Here is a 24,556-nt window from a genome sequence, read left to right on the forward strand (position 1 = left end):
TTCAGGAAGTGGCTGACCTGACTTGAGACCACTGATTTGGGGCATCCTGGGATACGGTCAGCAGAAGGCGCTTGAATTCCCTTAAAACTAACTGGTTTACCTCTGTGAAGCCCTCTCTCGACAGAGTGGGGTCTCCTCTACAGCTCGTACACTGGTGTAGCCTCTTTCCTGTAGACTGCCATTGGATTTTTCCCTGTGTACATTTTGGGTGTTCGCATTTTCCAATAGGTAAAAACACTTGGACTAAAGAACACTGATACAGAAAAACATTTTGTAAAAGGAAAGCTTCCTGCTTGTGCTTTGTCTGATTTTGGAGTCATCTAATATACCTTTGATGAAAACAGATTGGTACTATCGGTTTTACATGCAAAAAATTGTATGCACTTAAATAAGCTTGTTGCTATACAAGAACGTAACGTTTTTTCCCCTCCTTTTCAGTCCCATTCTGTCAAGTGCATTGGCGTCCATCTTCAGTAAATGGGACCTCCCTGTGTTCACGCTGCCTTTTAACATCGCAGTGTGTCTGCACATGGCTGCCACTGGGCATTACAATGTGTTCTTCCCAACTGTATTGTTCGAGCCCATCTCAGCTGTGCAAAATATTACTTGGTCTAACGTGGAAGTTCCTCTGGTGAGTGACAATTTCTTATTCGTGGACTTGGAGAACCATCTTAAGTTTAGCTGTGCCGATGCCTCACTGGTCATGGATATATGGATGACCCTAGGGATACCTTCACTTTGTTACAAAAATGCCTCCTTACAACGCATGACTTTTCTCCGAATGCAATTACAACGCAGTCGTTACAACGACCGCTGGATGTTGGAATACTATTATTTACTATTCCATCACCAGTCTGTGCAACAGTAGGGAAGTTGTTGGATTTTAAATCCAACACCTTTTGCCCCCTCCGCAAGTAGTTGGTATGACTTGTGGGGTAATAGTATGCATTGTTACAACGCAATCGTTGTAACAACCACGTTGTAATACCTACGGAGGAAAGTATTCGTTGTAAGAGCTGTTTACCATTTGTTACTCCTGTCCTGCCTGAGTAAGTGAAGAGCAAAAGCTGTGCCAAAGACTCGCTTTGCGTTTTTTTTTTCTTTCTATTTTTCTTTTGTAATTTGAAAGTAAATTGGGCTAAGCTCTCCCAAATAACTGGTCTTATTAGGGTCTTAATTCATACATTCTTTAGCTCTATTTCCTCCTTAAGATGAGCTAATGAGTAAACCTGGTTTGGGTGGCGGGGAGGGGTTACAGATAGTTTATCCTGGCTCTCAAGTGGTTGAGGATTACTGACAAAGCAAATGGTAAACATTTGTACAGAAACTTTATGGACTAACATGAGCCCATTTGGAATGAATTTGAGGAACCTAACTTTTTATATTGATGCCAGAGGAATAGATTTGGTTTTACTTGGCCCATCACTTTGACTTCATCACCACTACATTGCGTTTTGTAGAGCTCCTCCTTTTCCTTCCACTTTTTTTTATTCTTTCGTTTAGCTAGTATGGTTGAAAAAGTCGCAATATATGGTTTCTATCTGTGACATTGTGATTAAACGGGTTCTCTTTTGTTCAGTCTCATGGAAATTGTGTATTTGAAGGGAATGTCATTCACACTGGTAATATCCTCAAATTTATCTGTAAAGGTTTTACATGCACACTGTATAATTTAAACTGCATGGATAAAACGGATCTATTGAAGTATGTGAAATCATTTTATAATACTGAATTTGGAGTTTTCAAATGAATAGGCCACTTCTTTTTTGATCCAAGCTGATATGGTTCTTTTAGAGTAAACCTATAAAGAGTATTTTTTTTTTTACTTTTGTTGACCTTTTTTTTTTGTGTCCAGTTTTGATTATGCCAATCCCACCGCTCTAGCTATTTCATCATGATGTAAAATCTGCCCAATACCTGTTTAACTGTTGGATCTTTACTATCTTCATAAAATCTGATTAGTCCAACAGTTTCAAGGATTGGTAGATGACCCCAGCAGCATACAGTGTTTGGAAGAAAAGGCCCTGAACCCTTTTACACTGTTATCCTATGGGCAATAGTGTCAAGCCTTTTAGAAGGAGGACCGACCTACATGGGGACTTCAGTCAATGTCTCAAAAGGCTAAAGAAGGACCTGAATAAAATGCATCTTCACCTGCCTGAATGAGTTCCATTGCAAGGGCATGGGGTTTCAAATTCGGAAGTGGTGTTGGGGAACACCTGTTCATTGTTACTGACCACCCGGAATTTGAAACTGCCTCCTCCAAGGTGCTTTAAAAATTATTTCTATATTGTCCACCAGAGTCAGGCAAATCCAGATGTTTGGCAACAAGGTTTCTCCATTATTGTTCAGGGTGCCACTGATCCCAAGAATGCTTGCAGTAAACTCATAGCTTCAGAGTCCTGTTTCTTGAATCCCTGGCAGTCGAATACTTCCAATCCCAACAATGGCTCTAGTATTTGGGGGTGGGAGTAGGGAAAGAGGGTCAATGAGGGCTGGACACCATTTGGTAAGGTGGTCGACCTCGTGAGAGGAACAAACCTTGTAGCTATGAGAACTGTAACTGTAGGTTATTAGGTAATAGTTCAATTGATCAACGATGAAGTATGATCTTATTTTAAGTGATGGACTATACCCTGTGGGCCATCTTGCAATTGGAACCAGAGTGTTCAGAGATTTCAATGACTGTACCAGGCCACACCTCCACTCCTCACCGGGCCATGTTCCCAACAATGCAGCACCTCTTTAGGATGTGTACATGATGCATACAGAGGACAACGTGGTCTTGTTGGAAGGCATGGATCATCACCTGATGCAATATTCCAGATTCAGTACTGGTTGGTTTGGCTGCAGAGCTTGAGGCATTTGAGACAAACCTCCAAGTAGGGCTCATTCAGTTCAATTTTATTCTGTTTCCTCCTGGGCCATGCAGTGCCTCTCTACTCGGGGGAGTCTATTTAAGTGGAGGCAGCAGCGTTTTCATTACTTTTTGATCCAAGGCTTAGTTCCAGCCTTGAGGGGAAACTGCAACAAGTTAAGTAATTCTTTCAACCGTGCGGTACCATGTTCCATTTTCAAATCCAAAAGTAAAAATATTTCCACATTACCTATTTGCAATGTGAATGTGGGGCATGGGAGCTACGTCCAGACGTAAGGTGTGCCATCTTCCGTCTGTCTCTCCAGTCAGTCAGGAGGGTGTATATTCTTAAGCATTTTAACCAGGCTGTGTATGTGGAGGGCGGAAGGTGATCAGCAAATGTTGATTTGGGCTTTGGGTTGGGCTGGCAGAAGACTGACATTCCAAACGTAGTCCACATGTTGTCAAGTATAAGAACCCAACAGAACTCATTGTAGCTCATAACATTACACACCTAGGTGCTGAGGGACACAGGGTAACCGCATTATTTTTGATGGGACAAGTATAAGCAGGCTCTGTGCAAATGGCATGAAAGACCAGTCAGAGTCCTTTAGCTGGATAGTTCCTAGGCTCCTAGTGGGCTGAGAATGTATTCCTGCCCAGAAGCCAGGCAAAAGTGAAACTGCTGTGGTATTTGAGGTGCAGGTACCAGTGGGTAGTTTTAATGCAATGGAATTCAGTTTATCATTATTACATTATTGGGGTTCTTGTGGAGGATACAATCCAGTATCTTCAGGTAACCTAGAGTAAACTAAGACTCTGCCCCAGTACAGCAAACACAATACAGTTCTGCCAAGTGTCCTATCCAGTAATCTGCAGCTTGTTAAATTAGTTCTTCCAATTATGGTACCCCTTGTGTAACGTTCTAAAGGAGTGTGTACTGGAGGAGGAGTCCTCGTGCATCTTTACGGGGTGGGCGATCTCCTGGGAGCACTGGCAACCTCGAATAGAAGCACAATTAAACTTCAGGTCTTGCAAAATGCTGCGGCTAGACTTTTGTTGAAAAATCCCAAATTCTATTCAGTATCGCAAGTTTCGAAAACGCTGCACTGACTTGCTGTTAAACAAAGAATCACCTTTAAGGTGTTGTGTTTAATATATAAGGCAGTCCAAAATCTTGGTCCTGACTTTCTGAATCAAAGTTTTAAATAGTATGTCCCTGTTAAAATGCTTGCTCAGCCACTGCAAATCTATTGGTACAGCCTAGATTCAAACGAGAACGCTGGGGCGGAAAAAGCATCCAGTCTCCTTGCTTTTAGGAAGGCTGTAAAGACATGGCTATTCAGGTTTTGGTAACTCTTATGACAGTCTCAGTTTTGACACTCGCAGCTGATACGGTAAAGCGCTTAGACTCCTCCGGTCAGTAACCAGTCTGTGCGTGTATGCTTAAAATTGTTTTCCACCAGCCAGCAGGTTATTGAATCGCAGAAGTCTGTGAACATAAAACATTCGATTTCTTAGTTTTCATATTTTTCTTAAGATTTATTTGGCCCTGGATATACCTGAGATTCAGAGTATGTTCCTCTCTAGGTAGAGGTTAGAGAGGGATACTCCCTAAATTAGCTTGCACAAGGAAGGAGTTTCTCCACGTGGAATTATTTGCTTATGGGAGTTCTAAAGCACAAATGTGCCTGTTTAAGGTATTTACTCATGCAAATATAGATGTGCTACAATCGTGAAAATGCTTAAGTGTATCCTAAAATTCCAAATATTGAAGGAAAATATCATTACTACATAATCTACACTTCTGGCGGTATCCATTTTCAAGAGTTTGGGCATTTTTACTTTTAGAGGATGAGGCCAAAAAATATCTGTGCAGCACCAGCTGCAGATAGTGTCCCTCATGACGAGCTGTGAGCCGGTCGCTCCTTGCCTGCACCTACTATGTTATTTTTGGCTGTCTTTTGTTTTTTGTGGACTTAATAGCTATTGATAACAAAAGTTCCTTGTAAGTCATGGATGTGAAAGTATTGGGAGCTGCTCCCTCGAACCGCCCCTGGGAGCAGTTTATGGGAAACAAAAAATACAAACCCTTTAGGGAGCAGATGTGTTTGCACTTGATCAAGGATGTGATTGGAGCTCAGGTCAAGGTTTGTGCACAAAGACCTCTGGTAATCCCAACACTACGATGACCAAAGCCGTCTGCTTACAACGTCATCTTGATTCAATTTCTGTCACTTGCGTGAGCCGTTCGCTATTTTCACAAATTTGAATACATTGTATATTTTCACAAATTTGAATACATTGTATTTTTACCAATGTGAGCACACCCCAAACACGGCCAAACTGTTGTAGTTAAATACGGAAGCTCTTGTAGGGTACAAAAGGGTTACTTTAACTGCAACACTCACTGGTCACTAGCCTTGACGTGGGCTCCCCCTTAACAGACGATGATGGTGGACTTCTAACTGCAGATTCCTCACCTTGCGAATAACCCCAGGTGCCAGACTGGATCCAGAGATTTTTCTCCACATTGCCTCTGTGCATCAGCTCCATCCCACCTTGGAATTGACACTGGCGCTATATATAAGCACTACCCCAGCGCTCTGTCTGTTCTTTCTCTAAGCTTGGATACGGAGCTCTGTGCCAACCTTCTTGTCTTTGACGCATTTTTTTTTCTAAATGTTTCTTCTACAGTGTGGTAAGAAATATGCCCCAACTAAACTGTAGGGTTTAAACCTTGTAAGGACTGTCACAAGCAAATGTCTGTGATTGACCGTGGTCGAAGTGCATACAAAACAAAATCCTGGGAACTGTGATACTGCAAGCAATGAGGGCTGAGTAAGTGGGTATGGTACAAGAAATGGCTAAAAAACAAAATATTCTGTAACTCCTTTTTTTCGGTCTTTCACGTTCAGGTAACTACAAATAAAATTGCACACATCTAAAATAAAAATTAAATGCAAGTTATGTTAATCAGTTGGAAATGCAGTATGGTACATTATGCAACCTCTATTAGTTAAGCACTGTACCAAAGAGCCACTGAATAGAATCCTGGTTGGTGCAGTGGAGCATAGTCACCTGTGTATGTTAGGGGCTACAAAGTCCAAGTCTTTGAGAGAAGGCGCTGGGAACATGCAAGTCATTATTTTAAACCTGTATTGCACACAGTACATTAGGATGCTACAAAATGCGTAAAAGGTTTAAGATTAAAAAAATGCCTCCAATACACATTTTAGTAATACCCAGACTATACGTGGAGCAATCTGTGGTGTTTTTTATTTTTTTAATTGTCTTTTAAAAGCACACACTTCAAAGCTAAGGTGGTAGCTCCCTTATAATACCTCTCAAAGAATAAATTTTTGTCATCAGGTAGCTTAAAGTGATTTCATCAATTAAAGCCAATGCCGGCTTTGAAGCACCCCTTACATTTGAAGATTGGCCAGTAGCCCGCCTTTACAATTCTTTCAGGGAAACTGGCACCCTGGCAAGACAGTTTAGCTGTCTACCCCTTCCTCAGTTCACAGCACAGGAGACTCTCTGCCTTACACTTCACATGAAGCCTTTCAACTCTTAATTAACCGTCCTAATATGGTTATTTTTCCACAAAAAGTGGGGGGAACAGTTTTTCAAAAAATTAGAAAAGTATGGGCATGTTGTGCGCCTTAGATTTACTCCCTCCCTTTGACCACTGGTGATAGACTCCCACCAGGTCAGTCTCTGGTCTTAAGGTTGCCAAACCCGATTGGAAGACAAAGGCTGCTCTAGGTTATCTTTGAGGATGTGGACCCATTCCTAAGGTTGTTCTGTGAAAGATACTCCTTGCATTCCAGGTCATCTTTTAAATCGAAGTCTAACAAACACAAGAAGTCAAAGCGGTACTCTACCTTGTCCCGCAACCCTCGAACATGGACACCGCAGGGTCCTCAAGGTGCCTCCGTCCCTCTCTCTCTCCTGCTATGGAACTGATTCCACAGCTTATCCTGAGGCACTCCGAGTTGACAGTTCCATAGACAATGCTGCAACAAATAAAGGCTTCTAAAGAAGCCATGCTGTGGAACTTCACCACCCTTCTGGCGCCCTCTGGTATGCCTTTGGGCCCCAAGGGCCTGGGGAGGACCCTAGTTGGAATAACGTTGGCAGATCCATCCTCGACACTGTCTGCGCCTATTGACTCCACTGCAGAGTCTACTCCAGTTCCAGTGCTAATGTCCACCCAACTTCATATTCAACACCATGGTCCTTGTCTGGTGTTGTCGGTCCCTAGTGTGTCGACACTGGAACTGTTAGTAAAACATCACATTGGACAGTTGGGTACTCCAATTAATCAGCATGGATATCCCCTTCCGTTCTTTTCCTAACCACATGCACCACATTGACTATCAAGAGCATTTGTCCATCTTACAGAATGAAGTCAAGGCTCTTGTGCACAAGGGAGCCATTTGGAGAGGAGGTTACTCTCATAATTTCCAGGTGCTGAAGAAGGATTGGAGGTCTCCATTTTATTTTGGGTCTTAGCCCTCTCAATTACTTGAAGAAATCCAGATGCTCTTGTGTATACTCTAGTCGCAGGTTCTATCTACCCTGGAACGAGGAGACTCCATGGTAGCGCAGGACTACTGTTTCATACTCCTGTCCTGCAGTCACACAGGCCTTACCTGCAGTTCAAGGTAAGCCAGGAACATTCTCAATGTTATGTGCCCCGTCCCTCCCCCTTTGGGCTTGCAAGTGACAGTTGGGTGTTCACCAAAGTGATGGCAGCCATTGCAGCACATCTTCGGAGGTTGGTGATACCAGTCTACCCCTACATTGACGACTGGCTGTTGAAGGCGGGCAAGCCAGTCTATCGTAGACCAACTCCATATGTGTGGAAACTTCCTAACCTCTTTGGGTTTCTCTATCCATGTGAAAAAGTCACACCTGACTCCTTTGCAGAGGCTCCCGTTCATCAGAGCCATTTTTGATACAGTGCAATTTTGATCCTTGCCTTTGCTTAAAGTCCAGGACATTTGTGGATATTATCCTGATGTTTCAGCCTCTGTCTTGGGGCTCCATGAGAGTTGCCATGATACTTTGTGGCCTCCTGCATCCTGCTTGTCAGCTAGGTCAGATGGCACATATGGGATCTGACGTCTTGGTGTGCTTAGCACCAAGGGAATCTGTCAGATTCTGTCCAGGTTTTTGAAGAGACTACTAAAGACCTGCAGTGTTCGCTGCTCAACCGTAGTTGGATTGGCAACCAATGATTCTCTCCACCCCCACCCTGAACTGGCTGTGGTAATTGATGTGTTTCTGTTGGGTTGGAGATATCATCTGGGTCAGGTGGAGATCAGAGAATGCATGTCTCTAGCAGAGACCTACTTCTCCATCAGTCTGTTGGAGTTGCAAGTCATTCGATTGGTGTTGAAGGCTTTTCTACTGCCCATTAAAGGGAGGCTAATTCATGTCCTCAAGGACACCACCACCAGCATGTGGTACTACAACCAGCAGAGCAGAGTGGGGTCCTGGGCCCTGTACCTGAAGGCTCTGCCCCTCGGGAACTAGCTGAGAGGGCATCTCCCTGGTCATAAACCAGTTGACTGGATCTTTAAACTCCAGGCTGGCCAAACTCCTCCACAAGATGCATAGCAGGTCACAAATGGCAGCTATTACTTAATGTTGCATAAAATAATCCACCATATGGAGAACCATGGGGTGACCTATTTTCTATTACTGAGAACAAGCAATGTTAACAGTTTTGCACGCAGCAGTTCCTGAGAAATCTTGGGCTCATTCTGCCTACTGTGGAGCGCAGTATTCCTGTCTTTCTGCTGCCCAGAGTTCTGAAGATTAGGACCGACCAGTTGTTAGATCTGTTACCAAGCGTTTTGCCTACTTACCACCAATTGTTGCCGGATGTCATTTTTGATGGGGCTAGAAATTGTATTTCTTGTTGGCCAAGATATGCACACAGGCCAGGCAGGAGAAACCACTCTAGTCCGGGTGAGCTAGATTACACACTAAAAGATAACCTGTGCTCATCTGCTGGTAGCTTGGCACAGAGCAGTCGGGCTTCTCTAAAGAGGCAATGTGTATAGTTTTGTGTTTACTATTTTTGAAGCAAACACACACTAACACAATATATACACCACAAAGATTTAGAATTATAGAGAATATTTACCTGAGTAAAACAAGATCAATACAACAAAAATCCAGTCAGTAGACCTCATGAAACTGTCTACGGCTATAGCCTTTTACTTCATCCCGCTGGAGTTTTTCGCCTTCCGTTTCGGCGCCCAAGTCTGAATGTAGAAATCTTCACCACGGCCTTGACCAAAGGCCATCCATGGCCAAATCTCCCTCCTTCAGGAAGTCCAGTGGTAAGCGCTGACTGGGCCCAATCCACTTCTTGTATCTGAACCGTGCTCCATCGAGATCGGCCTTAACTAGTGTTCACTAAAAATTTAAATTCATAACTCCGGTTCTACTGGTTCGATTTTTGTCATTTTAGTGTCAAATAATTTACTCTATTGGTTTAGGATTTTTCTTGTGGGGTTTTCACCTTATTACTGTTACTGTGCTGCATAAATACTTTATGCTTTGCCTCCAAGTTAAGTCTGATTGCTTTTTATGCCAAGCTACTCAGGGATAAGCACAAGTTAATTTAGTGACATTTGTGATTTACCCTGCAAGGGATTGTGGCTGCTGCTTGAACAGTGTTCACACATCAACCAACAACCCAATTTTCCTCATACCACAATTTTCCGCACACCAGGCAAAAGTCATCCTAGTTGATCTTGATCGAGCCACGAGAGTGTAGTACCAAAAACGTTTGAGCATGGGCATCAGCCCTGTGTTCAGGCCCAGCTTTGGGTGGATCTTCTGTAGCCGCAGCAGGGCAGGGTCATCCAACTCGGCCTATGCAAACTGAACCTCCATGCGTGGAGATTGTAATGCCACAGTTTACTGCTTTTGACCTCCCTCCTAAAGTAGTGCAGGTCATTCTAGCAGCCAGGCATCCATCTACGAAAACAGTGTATGCCGGGATAAATTTATGATCTGTGTCCATCACGCCATACAGATTAATTATAGGCAAAGTTGTCAGGTGTTTTGCTTTTTGTGCTGTTTTAGCCTAGCAAGGACATGCCGTGGACACTGTTCAAGGTTTTGTTTTTGTATTTAGCAGATCAACCATCCTTATTTAAATTGCCTGTTGGGATGCGTTTTATTACAGGTCTAATTCATTTGTTTCCACCTAAGCCTTATGTTGTGCCACAGTAGACCCTCAACTTGGTTCTCATGGTCCTAATATGTACCCCATTTAAGCCGAAACACAGATGTCCTGCACCTATTGACCCTCAAAACAGCCTTTCTCATGGGCATGACTTCAGCTTATTGCCCAAGTGAGCAGCTGCAGACTCTGTCCCTTCATCAACCATAAACCTCGTTTCGCAGACAAACTGGTGTTGCAGATTAGGCAGCATTCCTGCCGAAAGTTGTGATGCCTTTTCATGTTCAAAAACGGAATCTCAGACTGTGCCAACAACTTGGCTCCCCTAAAGAAAGATAGACCTACTACTCATCGTGCTCAAACATGCTGGTACAGTGAAGACCTAATAGACTCCATGCACTATTGCAAACCACTAGAAAGAAGTTACCAAATGAGCCAAGATACCTCTAGAGACTCCTAAAACTCCACCCTCCAAAGGTACCACACCCAGATCAAACAAGCCAGGAAAGCTGCCCTCGTACTAAGACTAGAATCGTGCTCCAACCCCGGCAAAGGAATTTTCATCATCATAATTAACTAATGCAACTACAGTCACAACCACCATTACCCCCTCACAGGACCTTTGCAACAATATGTCTTACACATCAAAATAATCCAGATCTATACAAACTTTGCATCACAACCCACCGTAGTTGACCTCATCCCACAACCACCCACCACAACCAGGAACGCCCATCATTGAACAAGCTGAAGCACACTCTCCACAGAAGACCACAATTATGCAGACCATCCATTCAGTGTCCCCCACAGACCCCTACCCTCGCCATCTTTACAACCTGGGATGAGCACTGATAAGCACCAACCTCACCACCATCCTTGACTCCTCCATCCTTCGAGGAACCTTCCCGGATAGCTGGAAATGCATGGAAGTCACAGCTCTCCTTAAAAAAAACCTCCTCAAACCCGAAAGAACTCAATAACTACAGACCCATCTTGCTCATTCCTTTCCTGTCCAAATTCCTGGAGCAAAATCAAGAGGCAACTCTCTACCCATCGTGAATGGCACCACCTCCTGGACTCCACCCAGTCATTCTTACACAGCAACCACAGCACGGAAACCACCCTCTGGGCAGCAATAGACAACATCTAGTCCATCATGGATAAAGGTGAAATCGCCATGCTCTAACTTTCGACATCCTTCAACACTGTCTCCCATGGCACCCACCTCACCTACTCTAGGATTATTCAACTGAAGGGAATGCCCTGAGATAAACCACGTCCTTCCTCTCCCACAGAAATCAACAAGTTATACACCAAATGCCGCCAAAGCTCAGAAGCTCATCTGTGGAATCTGCTAGGGTTCCCCCCCCCCTGTACAGCCCTACCCCGTTTGTGATCTTGGCCCCCCTCACCCGCATCATAAGAGCCCACAGCCTTGTCTTCTATGCCAATGACGCACAGCACATCCTCTCCATCCCAGACGTTAACGCCACCAGGACTGACATCACCTCCTGAATGACCAATGTGGCAAATGAATGAGAGAAAACGGAGATCCTGATATTTGGAAACAAGAGCTCTCCTCCTGGTGGCCATCAGAACTAGGTCATGCTACCAACCCCTTAGTCCAGGGCCGAAACCGTAGCATCATCCTAGATGACAAACTCCTGATGAATAAACGGAATAAGGCTGTGCTCGCATCCTGCTGCCTCATCCTCCAAATGTTTCACAAGCTCTTCAAATGGCTCCCCATGCACACAAGACTCACGGCCACCCAGGCCCTCACCACCAACAGACTTGACTATGGCATTGCACCACTTCTTCTTGCATTACAGCAATGAGTACCTCCACATCCTCAAACCTAGAACCAGTCTCAACCCCTTCAATCTACCTTTAACCTGCTCCACCCTGTCTTCATGTTATCAAGCTGTTTTTATGGTTTTGTCAAGATCGAGCTGTACGTCTGCATCTCCAACCAGCTCACACAAAATATTCCAGACCCTCCATAGCACTGCTGCCAGACTCCTCCTAATGTCCCCAGGAGTGCTCGCATGACTCCCTAACCCACTCATCTACACTGGCTACCCATCCAGAAATGTTGCCAATTCAAGCTGTTCACTCATGCATACTAAGCCAGCCACAAAACCAGACCAGCATACCTTAATGACTGACTTCAACTCTCTCAACCATCCAGAGAGCTGCAATCTACCTCTCACCCTTGCATGGGTCACCCGTAGAAGCAAGTCAGGAGGGTGCGCTTTCTTCATTGCTGCACTGAACTAACTCGACACATCAGGACAGCCCCTTCTCTTTTCAACTTCCGCAAGAAACTGAAGACCTGGCTGTTCAACTAGGAGCTTCACCTGACCTACATTCTGCTCCAGTGCTTGGATACCCTCTGGGGTGATAAGTGGCGCCATACAAATCAATGTAACATGTTGACCAATCCATCACCCTTTCAGAATTTCTTTTTCATCCACCTCACTGCTCGAAAGAGGATCGGTTTCAGTGCCCAAAAGAGCCTAGAGCTTTTACATTGATCAAACTGATAACTGTCAGGAGGACTATTTTGGGGTTCAGTGGGGGGGGGTGCACAGAAAAGAACCATATTGAGGTGGATATCACTCTCTATATTAAGGTCTGATACACTTTCTTGTGGATACTGTAATCACGGACTACTCACCGCCCTTTACCACCCTGTTCTGAGCTCCGCATCGGACGACGCAGACAGTCAAAGACTGACGTTAGCTCACAGTAGCACTGCTTATATCTGACTCCACTGTCCCTTTCGTGGTAGGATTGAGTTAACGTGGAGCTGCATGACACCACTTCCTGGTGTGCAAGAGTAATGCAAAGAAATCCCTAGATCCATTCTGGCACCAATGGGTATTCACAAAGTGAGGAACCTCTGGTTAGAGTATCCATTAGGAGGAGTGTTACTGAAGATAAGTAGCTTGTTCGTATTGGCCCTTAAGCTGAAATAGTTTCTAAAAGAGAGGGCACAGCTAGTATGTTTTAACTAAGATACTGCATGTCTAGCAACTAAACGCTCAGTAAAACAAAAAGATGCACAGTTGATGGGATCAAAAAAATATAGCCTGTTTGAGGTTTTCTCTTCGTGATTTGGGAATGGAGAGGAAGAAAATCCTGCGCTCTTACTTTTTGGACAATGGGAATCTGGAATGAACCATGCCCCCTTAAACCTAATTATTTTGCTTCCTTTGGCTGAAATAACTTTTACTATTGGCCAGTTTTTTAAAGGTGTCCCATGAGGGGGTAACAATCCTTGTTCAATATTAACATTTCTGCAGGCTTACTGATATATACAAATTCCTCTTGCTTCGCAACAAAAAGGTAAAGCAGCACTCAGGATTGAATATGAGAGAGATTTATTGACTGACGCGTTTCAACCTCACTGTCTTTGTCAAAGTCACTTCAAAGACTGGAAGTGGCTACTTTTAAATGCATTTACAACCAAGCATGACCAAGCAAAATTTGAATAGACATAAAGAAAAGTCATTAGTATGCATGAAAACAGACGCAGACCACGTTAATCCTGCATTTGTCAAAAATATTTTTGCAATGAACCTAATGCATCCAATATATATGTATAACGTGGAAAGTAAAAATGAAATAAATACATTCAATTAAACGGACAAAAGTAAAGCGTGAGCCAACTGTCTAGTGCAGGCATAAGTCTGTATGTAAGGGGACGCCCCCCCAGCGAAGAGTACTGGAACCCAAGTGGTTTACAAAACACAGAAATTGAGGCCATTCACAGGCTGTGACAGTGCTAAATATATATAATTTTTTTTTCTCTTGAGCATAATTTACGTTTTTATATATTTAGATCTTGCATTCGAGAAATGCTATTGCTAGCTGAGGGTATCCTTTTGGGTAATACGGTATAGTTTATATTTTTGTCTCAAGTTATGCAACTAGTAATATAGTTGTTCATTGTATTCTTAATTACTAATTCACTTCATTATAATGGTCTTGAAAACCTGCCACTGTTGATGCACTTTACTGTACCTGTCTCTATATTTCAGATAACAACGTCCTAATGTTATTGGCAAATGGGGAGATCTAAATGAGTGTGGTATACAGTTTTAAACATGTTTGTATGTTTTGAAATGCATTATTATGATGTTTTTTATCTTAATCTTTTTTTTAAAGTATTCTAATTTATTAAATAAAGCGAGCTCAACATGCCTCTATTCGTTCTTCCAGCTGCTGAAAGCTATTCCAGTCGGAATTGGGCAGGTATATGGGTGTGACAATGCATGGACTGGTGGAATCTTCCTGGTTGCTCTCTTCTTATCTTCTCCAGTGATCTGTTTGCATGCAGCTATTGGATCAACAGTTGGAATGTTGGCAGGTAAAACGTTTTAAGGCAATGGCAAAGTGGGTAATTGCCCAAGGCTCCTACCTTCCAAGGGACCACTTGGGAAAGTGAAACTTCTCTCCATTTGATCTTTCTATTCGTTTTCCCTTTCTAAACTGCTCTCCCTCTCTGCCTACCTCTAACTCTGTCCATCTACTACTTTATCATCTTAAAGATTTTTGCAGTCCCAGGCTTGACCTATTTCAAGTGTTTTTGTTGGACTCTATTAAAGTTTAATATATACTTTTGTATTGTTTGGCATCATGTGGGTTGATTTAGTAGGAATTGGGCAATGAGATTCAAATTTGTTCGGTACAGGGCCCTCAAAACTTAATGTCCAAGTTCCCCAGAATCCTTAAGATGATGATGGGCAGGTACTGAAGCAATATGTAGGTCTCACACAACAGAGAAAAATTTATAAAAAAAATAGCTGTACTATACACTAGATACGGGAAAATCAGAGAGTTCTTAATACTGCCCTCACACACTTGGTAGTGTCATGCTTCATCATTGGGCGGCATCATACATCCAGGTGCAGACCAACACTCTGGATGGAGCGCAATTTCTTTTGAGAAAAGATGAAGAATAGTGGTGAGGGTAGTGTATAATAAAGAAAGGCAAAACGAAACACAGAAGTGTTACTCAAATCATAAAGGAAAACAAATCTTCTCCTGGAAGAAGGGACCAAGAGAGGTGCAGATATAACTGTAAAACTACCTAGGGGTTAACCCACAATTTTTTATTTTTTGTCAACCTCTGGCAGGATTAAAACCAACGATATGGGGTATTCAGGGAAGGTAACAACCCTTCTATCCCCACTGCAATTAGCAACATGTTTCTGCCAGCTTTTTTTTGCACCGAACCCGGTCGCTCTGGCATTCGTCAGGGTGTTGGTCCCTATTTTCTGGTCTGTACCCCTATTAGGGTTTTTATTACCTTATTACACTGTGTGTTTGGGCTTAGCCCCAACGTCACTCTTTTCTGGAAATTTCCAAGAGGATTCACAATTAAGAGTTTACGAATATTTATTCTAAACCCGGGACTGCGGTGGATGGTGCTCTTGTCGTCCCACTTACTCCAAAGAGACACTGTCTCCAAAATCCCCTCACACGTCCTCCGTCGACACAATATGCTTAACCTAGATGAAGAAATGGTGTAAACGTTGCCCGATTTGGAGAATATTTGCTGTTGCTTTTATGATTTGTAAAGCCCTATGTATGCACTGCTGTTATGACCTAAGGACCTTCATGTATTTCCTTCGTGTAAATGGAATATGGATATTTTAAATGCTAATGACTGGGGTCACAATTAAGAAAAGCTTAATAATTTGGAAAGAGTTTAGGCCTATTGCTTGTGGAGGACTGATTAGGATATTCTAGTCTATTCCAGCTTTCCTTGGTTGAGTTTACATGGCTAAAGGATTTGTCCAACAAAAGCTTGGTACGCCAGTTCATTCACCACTAATAAATACAGAGACTGTTTTAGAAAAAGCATCTGATGTGCCTTGTTGGTTGTACACCCAGTATATTCTGGCAGAAGTAGTTTCTATTGGTGCATGAAGTTTTTTTCAAGCACTCCTTTTTCCAATGATTATATAGTTGAAACACCCTTACTAAATAATCTGTACGATACAGTGGTACACAAATATCGAACCATCAATATGAGCAGTCCTGGTAGCGTAAATAAAATAAAGCCTCAATGTGCCATACTGATGCATATGATTGTATTCATTAATGAATCGTATAATGGGAGCTGGGGCTGAAATCAAGTTAAAAAAAAAATGTTTTTCCTAATTTGATTCTCCAATCTAGTGAACACCATTACTAAATCTCATAATTTGAGAGGAGCATAAAAAGTTATAAAATGCAGAGTTGGATTTATCAGTGTCCCATATCTCCTTGCTTATCATCCTTGTTAGAAAACGGAAAACTGTTTCTGGACCGTAGGGGAGTGTATTTCTTATGTTATTCATGTGTAACTATTAGTTGAGATTAGCAATCTAAAATTCATAAAGCTCCAGTGATTTAAGTATAGAAAATGATTTATCCGTACCTGGGACAGTTCTTAAGAACAATAGATAAAAGCCAATATTCTCCTTTAATTTCCTATATGTCATCAATGGACAAGTTAAATAATGTGGGAAACCAATGATGTAAACCCATTGTGGAATTGAAGAATCTCTTCTAAGAGCACCATGGATTCACTTATGCTATTAAACCTAAGAATGGAAACAAACTGAGAAAGATGAAGTGCTTGCTAAATACTCTAAAATGAATCTTTGGAGAACTCAGTGATGCAACCAAAGCCTTTGTGAAGAACATTTAAAAAAGGCATTCATCTATAGATTGGGTATGAATGTAAAGTGTACTGCTCAGCAGGAACTGTGAATTGAATTACTTATCCACATTTAAATGTATATTCAATTCTTCATCTGATGTTAGACCACTTGAGTACTATGTTTCTAATGTGTTTGGATTCTAATTTGTGAAGGGTAAGTGTTCTGTTCCTCCGCTGATATTTTTAGTGTCTATGGTGCCCGTAGCATAATAGGTCTGCACCAGCATTGTGCTTCTGACTCAAAAGATGTGCTATTGGGTATGTCAAATTATTGTTAGAAATTTCAGGTTTACGCTGTGAAATGCATTCTTTCGCCGGTCCATATGTGCTGCCTATATGTCTTTTCCGACAAGGGAATTTGAAGACGCAAAGTGAATTCGGTGTACCACATAGTAAAAGAATTTAGTCAAACGCTAAAAGTAGATAAAGCCTAGTGAATTTGATACAGTCTACTCTCTTTCCTATTGCTGCACATTTATTTTTTCTGACGCAACCGGTTTGTTACTCCTTTATTATCGGCTATAGGAATGTGGGGCCGTTCATTTACATCCTAGCAGCCAGTGGAGAAGAAACCATGGACTTTGTGGCACCTTCATGAGGCAGCACAACACTCAGCAGCCTGATGGCCCTTTGGCAGACAGGCTGCAATGTCCGGTTTAACCCAGCAGAGCCACTGGATACTTTGCCGTAGTAAATACACCACTTCCCTTGGCTTTAAAGCAAGGGACCCTCAGTTTTCGTAGAGCAGAAGCACCATTGACTTACTTGGGGGCTCACCAAATGATAAATGAGGTACCCAGGTCTTCTTTTCCAATCCAAAGGCGTGGAAACAACTAAACGTGCACCACCAGACTGATAGTAACCGAATCCTTTTAAAAGTCAAATGTCTAATTGCCTTGGACTAATTCCTGGCATCCACGGCCGTATCCGTTTCATAGCCCCAAAATATCTATTGGACATTTGTACTGTGCAAGCCTTCTTTTAACGTACCAGCATAAAATGTTGCTTTAGAGAATTACTTGATATTGGTGTATCGGGTGTGTAACTTTCTGTAAATGTACCTGCAGAGCTCGCCATGTTCTAAAATGTTAATGGGCCAACTATGCACAGTTACTGCTTGCAAAGCTTAGAACTTACAGTGACTTGAAGTTATGATGACTGTTTGACTTGAGCCACCTTCTTTCTTTCCAGGTTTAAGTCTTGCAGCTCCTTTCAAGAACATATACTCCGGCTTGTGGGGCTACAATCCTGTCCTGGCATGCATTGCAGTTGGAGGAATGTTTTATGCTCTTACCTGGCAGACTCATTTGCTGGCAGTTCTCTGTGGTATGTAGCATTTTAGTAATAATATCCTGATTTTCCCCTGAAGTTTTGAAAGTCTACAGTGCTAGTGGGGAAACAGTGAGCAGCAAGAGTTACTCATCAACCTCACTGATCTGTGTACATTTTATTGGGCCTCATTGATGAAGTGCAACTTGCATTCTTCGGTGAACAATCCTTGTCTTGAGCATTTTCAAACCATAATTCCAGGTTTTGGGTCCCTATTTCTTTTCCTTTGGAGTTTGCAGATCTAAATCCGTAAGAAATATCTAACAATGGAATAGCTTCCAAGATCAGTAACCCTTATTTTCCAAGCCTTTTCTTACAAATTACAATTCATCAGATGGTAAGTATTCAGATTTTAAACGTCAGTTCTGTATTGGATAATTTTTTTTAGAAAATGTAGTTTTGTAGAAAGCACTAGAATTATCGTCCCATCTTGGTAGATCAACTTCCAGAGATCTATTTGTGTTCAAGTAAGTAGTAATGGTAAAGACTGTGGTGGTGAATTTTGAAATTGGTGGGGTGTAAATTACTGCCTACATTTTTCACACAAATTGGTGCAGTGAGCAGTTTTCACCCCTATGAAGAGGTTTCCTAAACCCTGTGACATTTTGTGAAGTAGAAAATCTGGCCATTTCAGATATTAGATATAGTATATTTGCAAGTGAATTGCCTAAACGGGTCTCTGCCTTACAATTCTGAAAAGGAACCCGCTGTCTATTCCAATACAGATGTCGATGTGGACACGATAGGCAGCATACACGGCCAGTTTGCCCCTCCATGTTTCTGGGGGGGCATGTTCGATGTGCTTCCACCGGCTCACATTCCAGTTGGCAGGGGTGCCCTCAACATGGGCTTTGCTCTCCCCTTATCCACCCTCAAAGCGGCAGCACATGGGGGTTCAACATACTCGTCGCCAACGTAAAGGGTTGGGGCACTAGGTCCACAAGGACTTATAAGAATGACACACAGTTACATTGTCACAAGAACTGGCCTAGGGCACCTGCTCCTGGCCCCTTTAGCATCGGGGTCACATGTCCCGTGACACCCGTGATGGATGGGTGTGGGGTGGAGTGTAAGCCAGCCCTCGGGGTGTGGCTGGCATAGCTAACAGTAGACCAGTTACCAGCCAGTCACTACACCGCTCCCAAACTTTATTAACTTGAACAACAAAGTCCAACCCAGGGAGATAATAAATCAACCAAAAACTCCACTGAGTACATTCAGCTGCCTTCAGAACAGGACGGTGGTACAACGGCAACTAGGATCATCAGTTCTACTTGGCACGGTTCAGTGGTGCTCTGCGGATCCTGTCCTCAATGCATGGAAGTTCACCACCAAAGTCTATGTGCACAGTTTACTGTGATGGTGCAGGTGGAGTGATAGTGAATCTGGAGGATGTTACGTTTTCACCAATATGTCCTGGCTCCATCCACATCCAGCCTCTGATGATGGATGACATCCTGGTTGTTGTTGCAGAGGCAGCAGTGCTTCCAGCTGCAGGATGGTGGAGTAATTACAGACATCCTTCTCTCACCAGGATGCCCTTCTCACGGGTATTCCCCTCTCAAGGTATGTCCCTGATGTCCTCTTCACCAGGCTTCCACTGCACTGGCTGTACTTCACCTTATCACGCCACAGTCTAGGCTTGTGGAGAAAGCACTACGAGTCCCACCTTCAAGTCCCTTACTCCGCCTTGAGGATAGATTTTTCTGGATCGGATTACTCTGGTCATCCAGACTCTGGTGCACCGGCGTTAACAGGATATTCCTTGGAGACATCAGCTTGCGGCAAGATCTTCATGCTTCCTGGGACCTGCGGGGGAGTTGTTTTAGACTTGTCTCTTGGATCAGGACCCCGCTCTCACCAGTAATCCCTAAGGCCCGTGCCCCTGGATCGCCATGGTCTGGTGTGGAGTGGTTGGATCCTCTCTCCTCAACCCCACATCCGAGGTCACTCCGGTCGTCCAAGGGTTTGCTAGGTGTAACCTGGCGGGCACACATGGCCAGTTTGGCCCTCCATGTTTCTGGGGGCAGGCTCTATGCGTCGCCACTGGTTCACCTGCCACCTCTGTGTTATCAGGCGCGCCCTCGACACGGGCCGTGATCTCCCCCTTATCCACCCACAAGGTGGCATCACACGTGGGTCCAACCCGCTTGTCACCAATGTAAAGGGTTGTGGCCCTAGGCCCCAATGCACTCCTAAGAATGACAGACAGACACAGCTACATGGTCACTAGAACTGGCCTAGGGCAGACTGGCCTAGGGCACGTGCGCCCCGACAAATGTATTATCAGGGTCACATGTCCAGTGACGCCTGTGTTAGATGGGTGTAGGTTGAAGTATAAGCCAACCCTCTGGGAGTAGCTGGCACAGCAAACTCTAGATCAGTGACCAGACGGTCACTACACAATCCAGTGAGTTGTTGTGCAACTTTCCTCAAACATACAAGCAGCAGGGGTGAAAAGGAACCAGTAATGCTTCTGTGTACTTCAGAGAACCGTTTCCGCTGGTGCATCAGGACAGCAAGCTCACAATGCCCAAAGACAAAGTGCAGCATGGGAAGCGCATGCAGTTGACACACACAGCAAATATTATTTGCAAGGGGCACTAATCATAGTAGCCTAGTGGCAAATGTGTATTTTTTTCTGAGACCTTAAAAGAAAAAACAATTCAGTCCCCAGTCAATTCCTGCTGGCCTCAAACCTTGGGCCTATACTTACATCAAGAGCACTTAATTTGAGTTGGTGGTTGCGGGTGGCACCCACCAGCACTTGCTTTTCTTTATCATACTTTTGATTAAAAGCAAGAGAAAACAAAACACAATGGTGGGAAGAAGAAGGAATTGAAAATAGAAAAGGAATGACAAAGCTGAAAGCAGGGATGAAAAAGAATCTGCAATAATTAAATAACGATCCGGGGAGTGTATGGTGGTGAGAGAAAGCGGCATCGAGTGTATTGAAGTGTCAGCCTTGGCATTCAGCAACCCTGACATTCATGAACGGCTGCGACCTTCTGAGAAACACATTGTTCACTGGCACATATGGGCAAATTAAGCACAGCACTATAAGCCAAACAAAAAGCCCCAGAACGAAACTTGCTACTTAATGGTTAAAAAAAAAAATGACGGACTGATTGGACACATGACTGAGCAGGGCCTCCTTTCCGTTCATTCAGACTGAAAAGGATGATTCTAGCACTTAATGGACATGTTTCATCTTTCGCTTGCCTTGCACTAAAGCTAAATCTTGGGAGGCCTATATATGACCTCGCTCTTTTCTTGTGAATTATTGCAACCCTGATTTATCACCCCAAAAAAATTCTACTTGTAATCCCTTTCCATCCCTCCCATTCGGAGTTCGTAAATTATTTGTGCATCAGTGAGGCAGAGGTCGGTAAAGAGTGCTGTATGCGGAACATTACAATGTATAATTTAATCTGCGTTTCTTGCCCTCACTCGGTGACAGTTCAGTAAAATAGTTGAGCACTCCCATACCACATATAAACATGTTTATACAGGAGAAGTCAAAATAGTGACGAATCGGGGTACAACCTCTATTTACAAGCTGGGAATAAACGCTGACCATGAGGGCGGAGAACCTCTCTGAAGGTGCCCTTCATTTTTAAATCCAACATTAATAACTCGTCATTCACCAACGTTTCTTTAAATTCCCGGTCAAAACCTCTTTCATACATGCCAACATTTTACAACTAGGAAAAGGGGGATTTTGAGGGGAAAAAAAAATCCAAGGACGTCCTTTTCGCCATTAACGCACATTAAACCTATTTTAGGCGGGCGACGGCTAAAAGAAAGCCATTTTTTACTTAAAAATGGAGAGCATCCCCCCCCTGAGACGGATTGCTGGCATGTTATGTAGGGGGCGCTAGGCCCACATGCTGGCACATGAATCACAGAGACACACTGCTTGGATACTGAAGAACTGGCCACGAGCACGTGCCCCCGGGCCCTTTCATTAACAGGCTCATGTCACTCGTGACGCCTGTGAGGGATGTGTGTGGGGGTGCGTGTGCCCACTCCCATAGGGGAGTGGCTACTAAATCTGTGTCTGTCGAGACACTAGAACATGTCTCGCAGGACACAACAGGCATGTATGCCCTTTGAAGGCTGTTTGTTTGGCACACGCTCGGACTAAGTGCTCTGCAGGCTACGGAAGATGCCGAGCTCCGTGGTTCTGCAGGAGAAACTAGATGGGGGAAGACAGCTATTGTACTGAAGTCCAACGCTTCAACTCGGCACGTGCTCGGTTTTAAAATCCAGTGCAAGTGGATAATTATGGCCTGGAGCCCCCCCACCCCCACCCTGTACTCCTTCCATAATCCCACAGTTTCAGTTTTCCTATAGTGTAGTGGGGTGGAGTCTCCAACCATTTCTGTAATAAGAGCTAATTTTTTTCAATGAAAACCATCATGAGCTACTAATATTAGTGTTGTAAGAGTGATCACATCAGACGGGATCACATTAGCGACCCCATATGAGATTACAGCGAGAGACCACATCAGCGCCTCAGGAGGGTTGCCAGCAGTGATGTAAAAAACACTTTGTCAATTTGTAGTGCCTTTTACATGTGTAATACAAAGCCATAGCTGGAATGCCCCTGGCACCAAGGTAATACTGTTAGTAATAAGTCTTTCCACAGTCGCATGATTTATTACTGAAATATCCCTTTAAATGCATTTTGTAAACCATTTTTGTCAAACCTCTTATGAGCTCTAAAAAATACACACATTTTCGTCTCAAATACAGACTTTTTTTAGTTCTGGTATACTCAGGAGAGCTACTCACAGGTAGCTGGAGAACTACCAGTAGCTCACGAGCTAACAGTTGGAGAAGCCTGGTTTAGAGAGCCTTGCTGCCCCTGTCCCACACCCTATGATGTGTGGGCAGGGGCAGGGGCAGGATGCAGGATCCGAAATGAGAAGACCCTCCTGCCGTGGGCAGTTTAACCCAGCGCCTTAAGCTAGACTGAAATGTGCGGTAGGCCTCGGCATCCTCCTTTGGACACAAGGCACATGTACATGTTGAAGCTCCAAACATGCACAATGCCATCCTTCTGTCATACTAAAAATAAATATATTTTTAAAAAGCATTGGCATATCCAATAGATCTGACTTTAAAAAAAAAAAAAAAGTTGTACGTGAATGTGAAGCATTACAAGCGATTAGCATAGGATTTAATATGTAATTGTGTGGAAGCAAATAACTGAAAAATACTATTGGTGTAGGTTAAAAGGTCAGGTGACAGTCGCACTGTCAAGACAGACCTAGAAATTTAGGTAGATTGAGTGCCCTCCTCCCATCTGTGCTGCTTTCAGAAAAAGACCACATAAGTTATCTAAGACACTTTAATAGCATTGCAGTGTAATTTGGCTGGCCCTGAAAGTTCAAGCTCAGGGACCTGGTTCAACAAAATTATCATTGCTGTGTGGAAGTCAAGCTCTCTTGTAAACTCACTTCTGCATGTACACCTGACTCATGTGGATGGAGCCCAAGCAGCCGCGGTGCGTCCATTGGGGCGTAGGGGCGTAGCCCCACCAGCCAGCCCTGCTTGGACCCGCGGCTGCAGTGCTCACGTAACTAGCAGTGACGCAGCGCTGTCAGTTTTCCTTTCCTTACAATAGCGTGGGACCGGCCGATGAAGGGGGTGGGGCCGGGGGCGAGCACTCCGTTTGAGTGACAGTGCACACTGAAGGCCAGCGGCGCGTAGGCGCATACTCGAGTTTGGATTATGACCCTGCCAAACATGCGCACTGTCAGCCAGTCAGCCAGTGGCTAGGAGAGCGAGGGAGGGGGACCCGAGAGGCCGAGGGTTGCTTCATGCAGCAGCCCCCGGTCTCTCCTATGGGCGAGCCCTGTCTGTGCCCACGGTGCTGTAGCCAATTCAGGCGCTGCTAATGTTGCAGCGTCTCTGGATTGGCTGAGAGACACCGCGCAGCCTGCAAACCAGGCATTGGGTGCCACGCAGGGTATGGCCAATCACTGTGGCTTATGCGAACAGTGATTGGCCATCATCGTTAGCAGGTGCGCACTGGCAGTCCGTCGTCACCGCGCCACACACACCTCGCGTGGCGGTGTACTTAAAGGAATCAAACCGGACAACGGATTTCAGCCTCAACGGACTGTGGACGGAGGGAAATTGTGTACACGTGGTCATCCTACGACACGTGTGGCCTGAGGTTTTTCCTGAGGGCGGCCCTTGTACAGGTTGAACCGTAAGACGTGTTGCGTTGTTTTTCATCCATGACTGTCCAAACTAGTGATACCTGTTTTCTTAGCTATGTAATGGTCACAATAATGTATGCCTACAACCCTGCCTGGCATTTCTAAGAGTTCAAACTACAGAGCGCCGCGCGCTTCTTACCTTCCCCGCTGTCTGCCGCAGAGCACAGGCTGCAGAGCAGCGCCAGGAGGAGCGCCGGGGCTTTCATCAC

General features: G+C 44.0%; 1 protein-coding gene across 2 annotated transcripts in view; it reads left to right on the forward strand.

Moving 5' to 3' along the window:
* LOC146863901 (urea transporter 2-like) overlaps nucleotides 1-24,556 on the forward strand; it is a 65,087-nt gene that overhangs the window by 33,448 nt on the left and 7,083 nt on the right. For both annotated transcript variants that reach the window (XM_085629110.1, XM_085629100.1), the window contains 3 exons: nucleotides 439-631; nucleotides 14,295-14,442; nucleotides 17,977-18,111. In XM_085629110.1, coding sequence (XP_085485236.1) covers nucleotides 439-631; nucleotides 14,295-14,442; nucleotides 17,977-18,111 — 476 coding nt within the window. The remainder of the gene's footprint in view (nucleotides 1-438; nucleotides 632-14,294; nucleotides 14,443-17,976; nucleotides 18,112-24,556) is intronic.

Source organism: Triturus cristatus, chromosome 2_1 (assembly GCF_964204655.1).
Source record: "Triturus cristatus chromosome 2_1, aTriCri1.1, whole genome shotgun sequence".
NCBI classification, from domain to species: domain Eukaryota; kingdom Metazoa; phylum Chordata; class Amphibia; order Caudata; family Salamandridae; genus Triturus; species Triturus cristatus.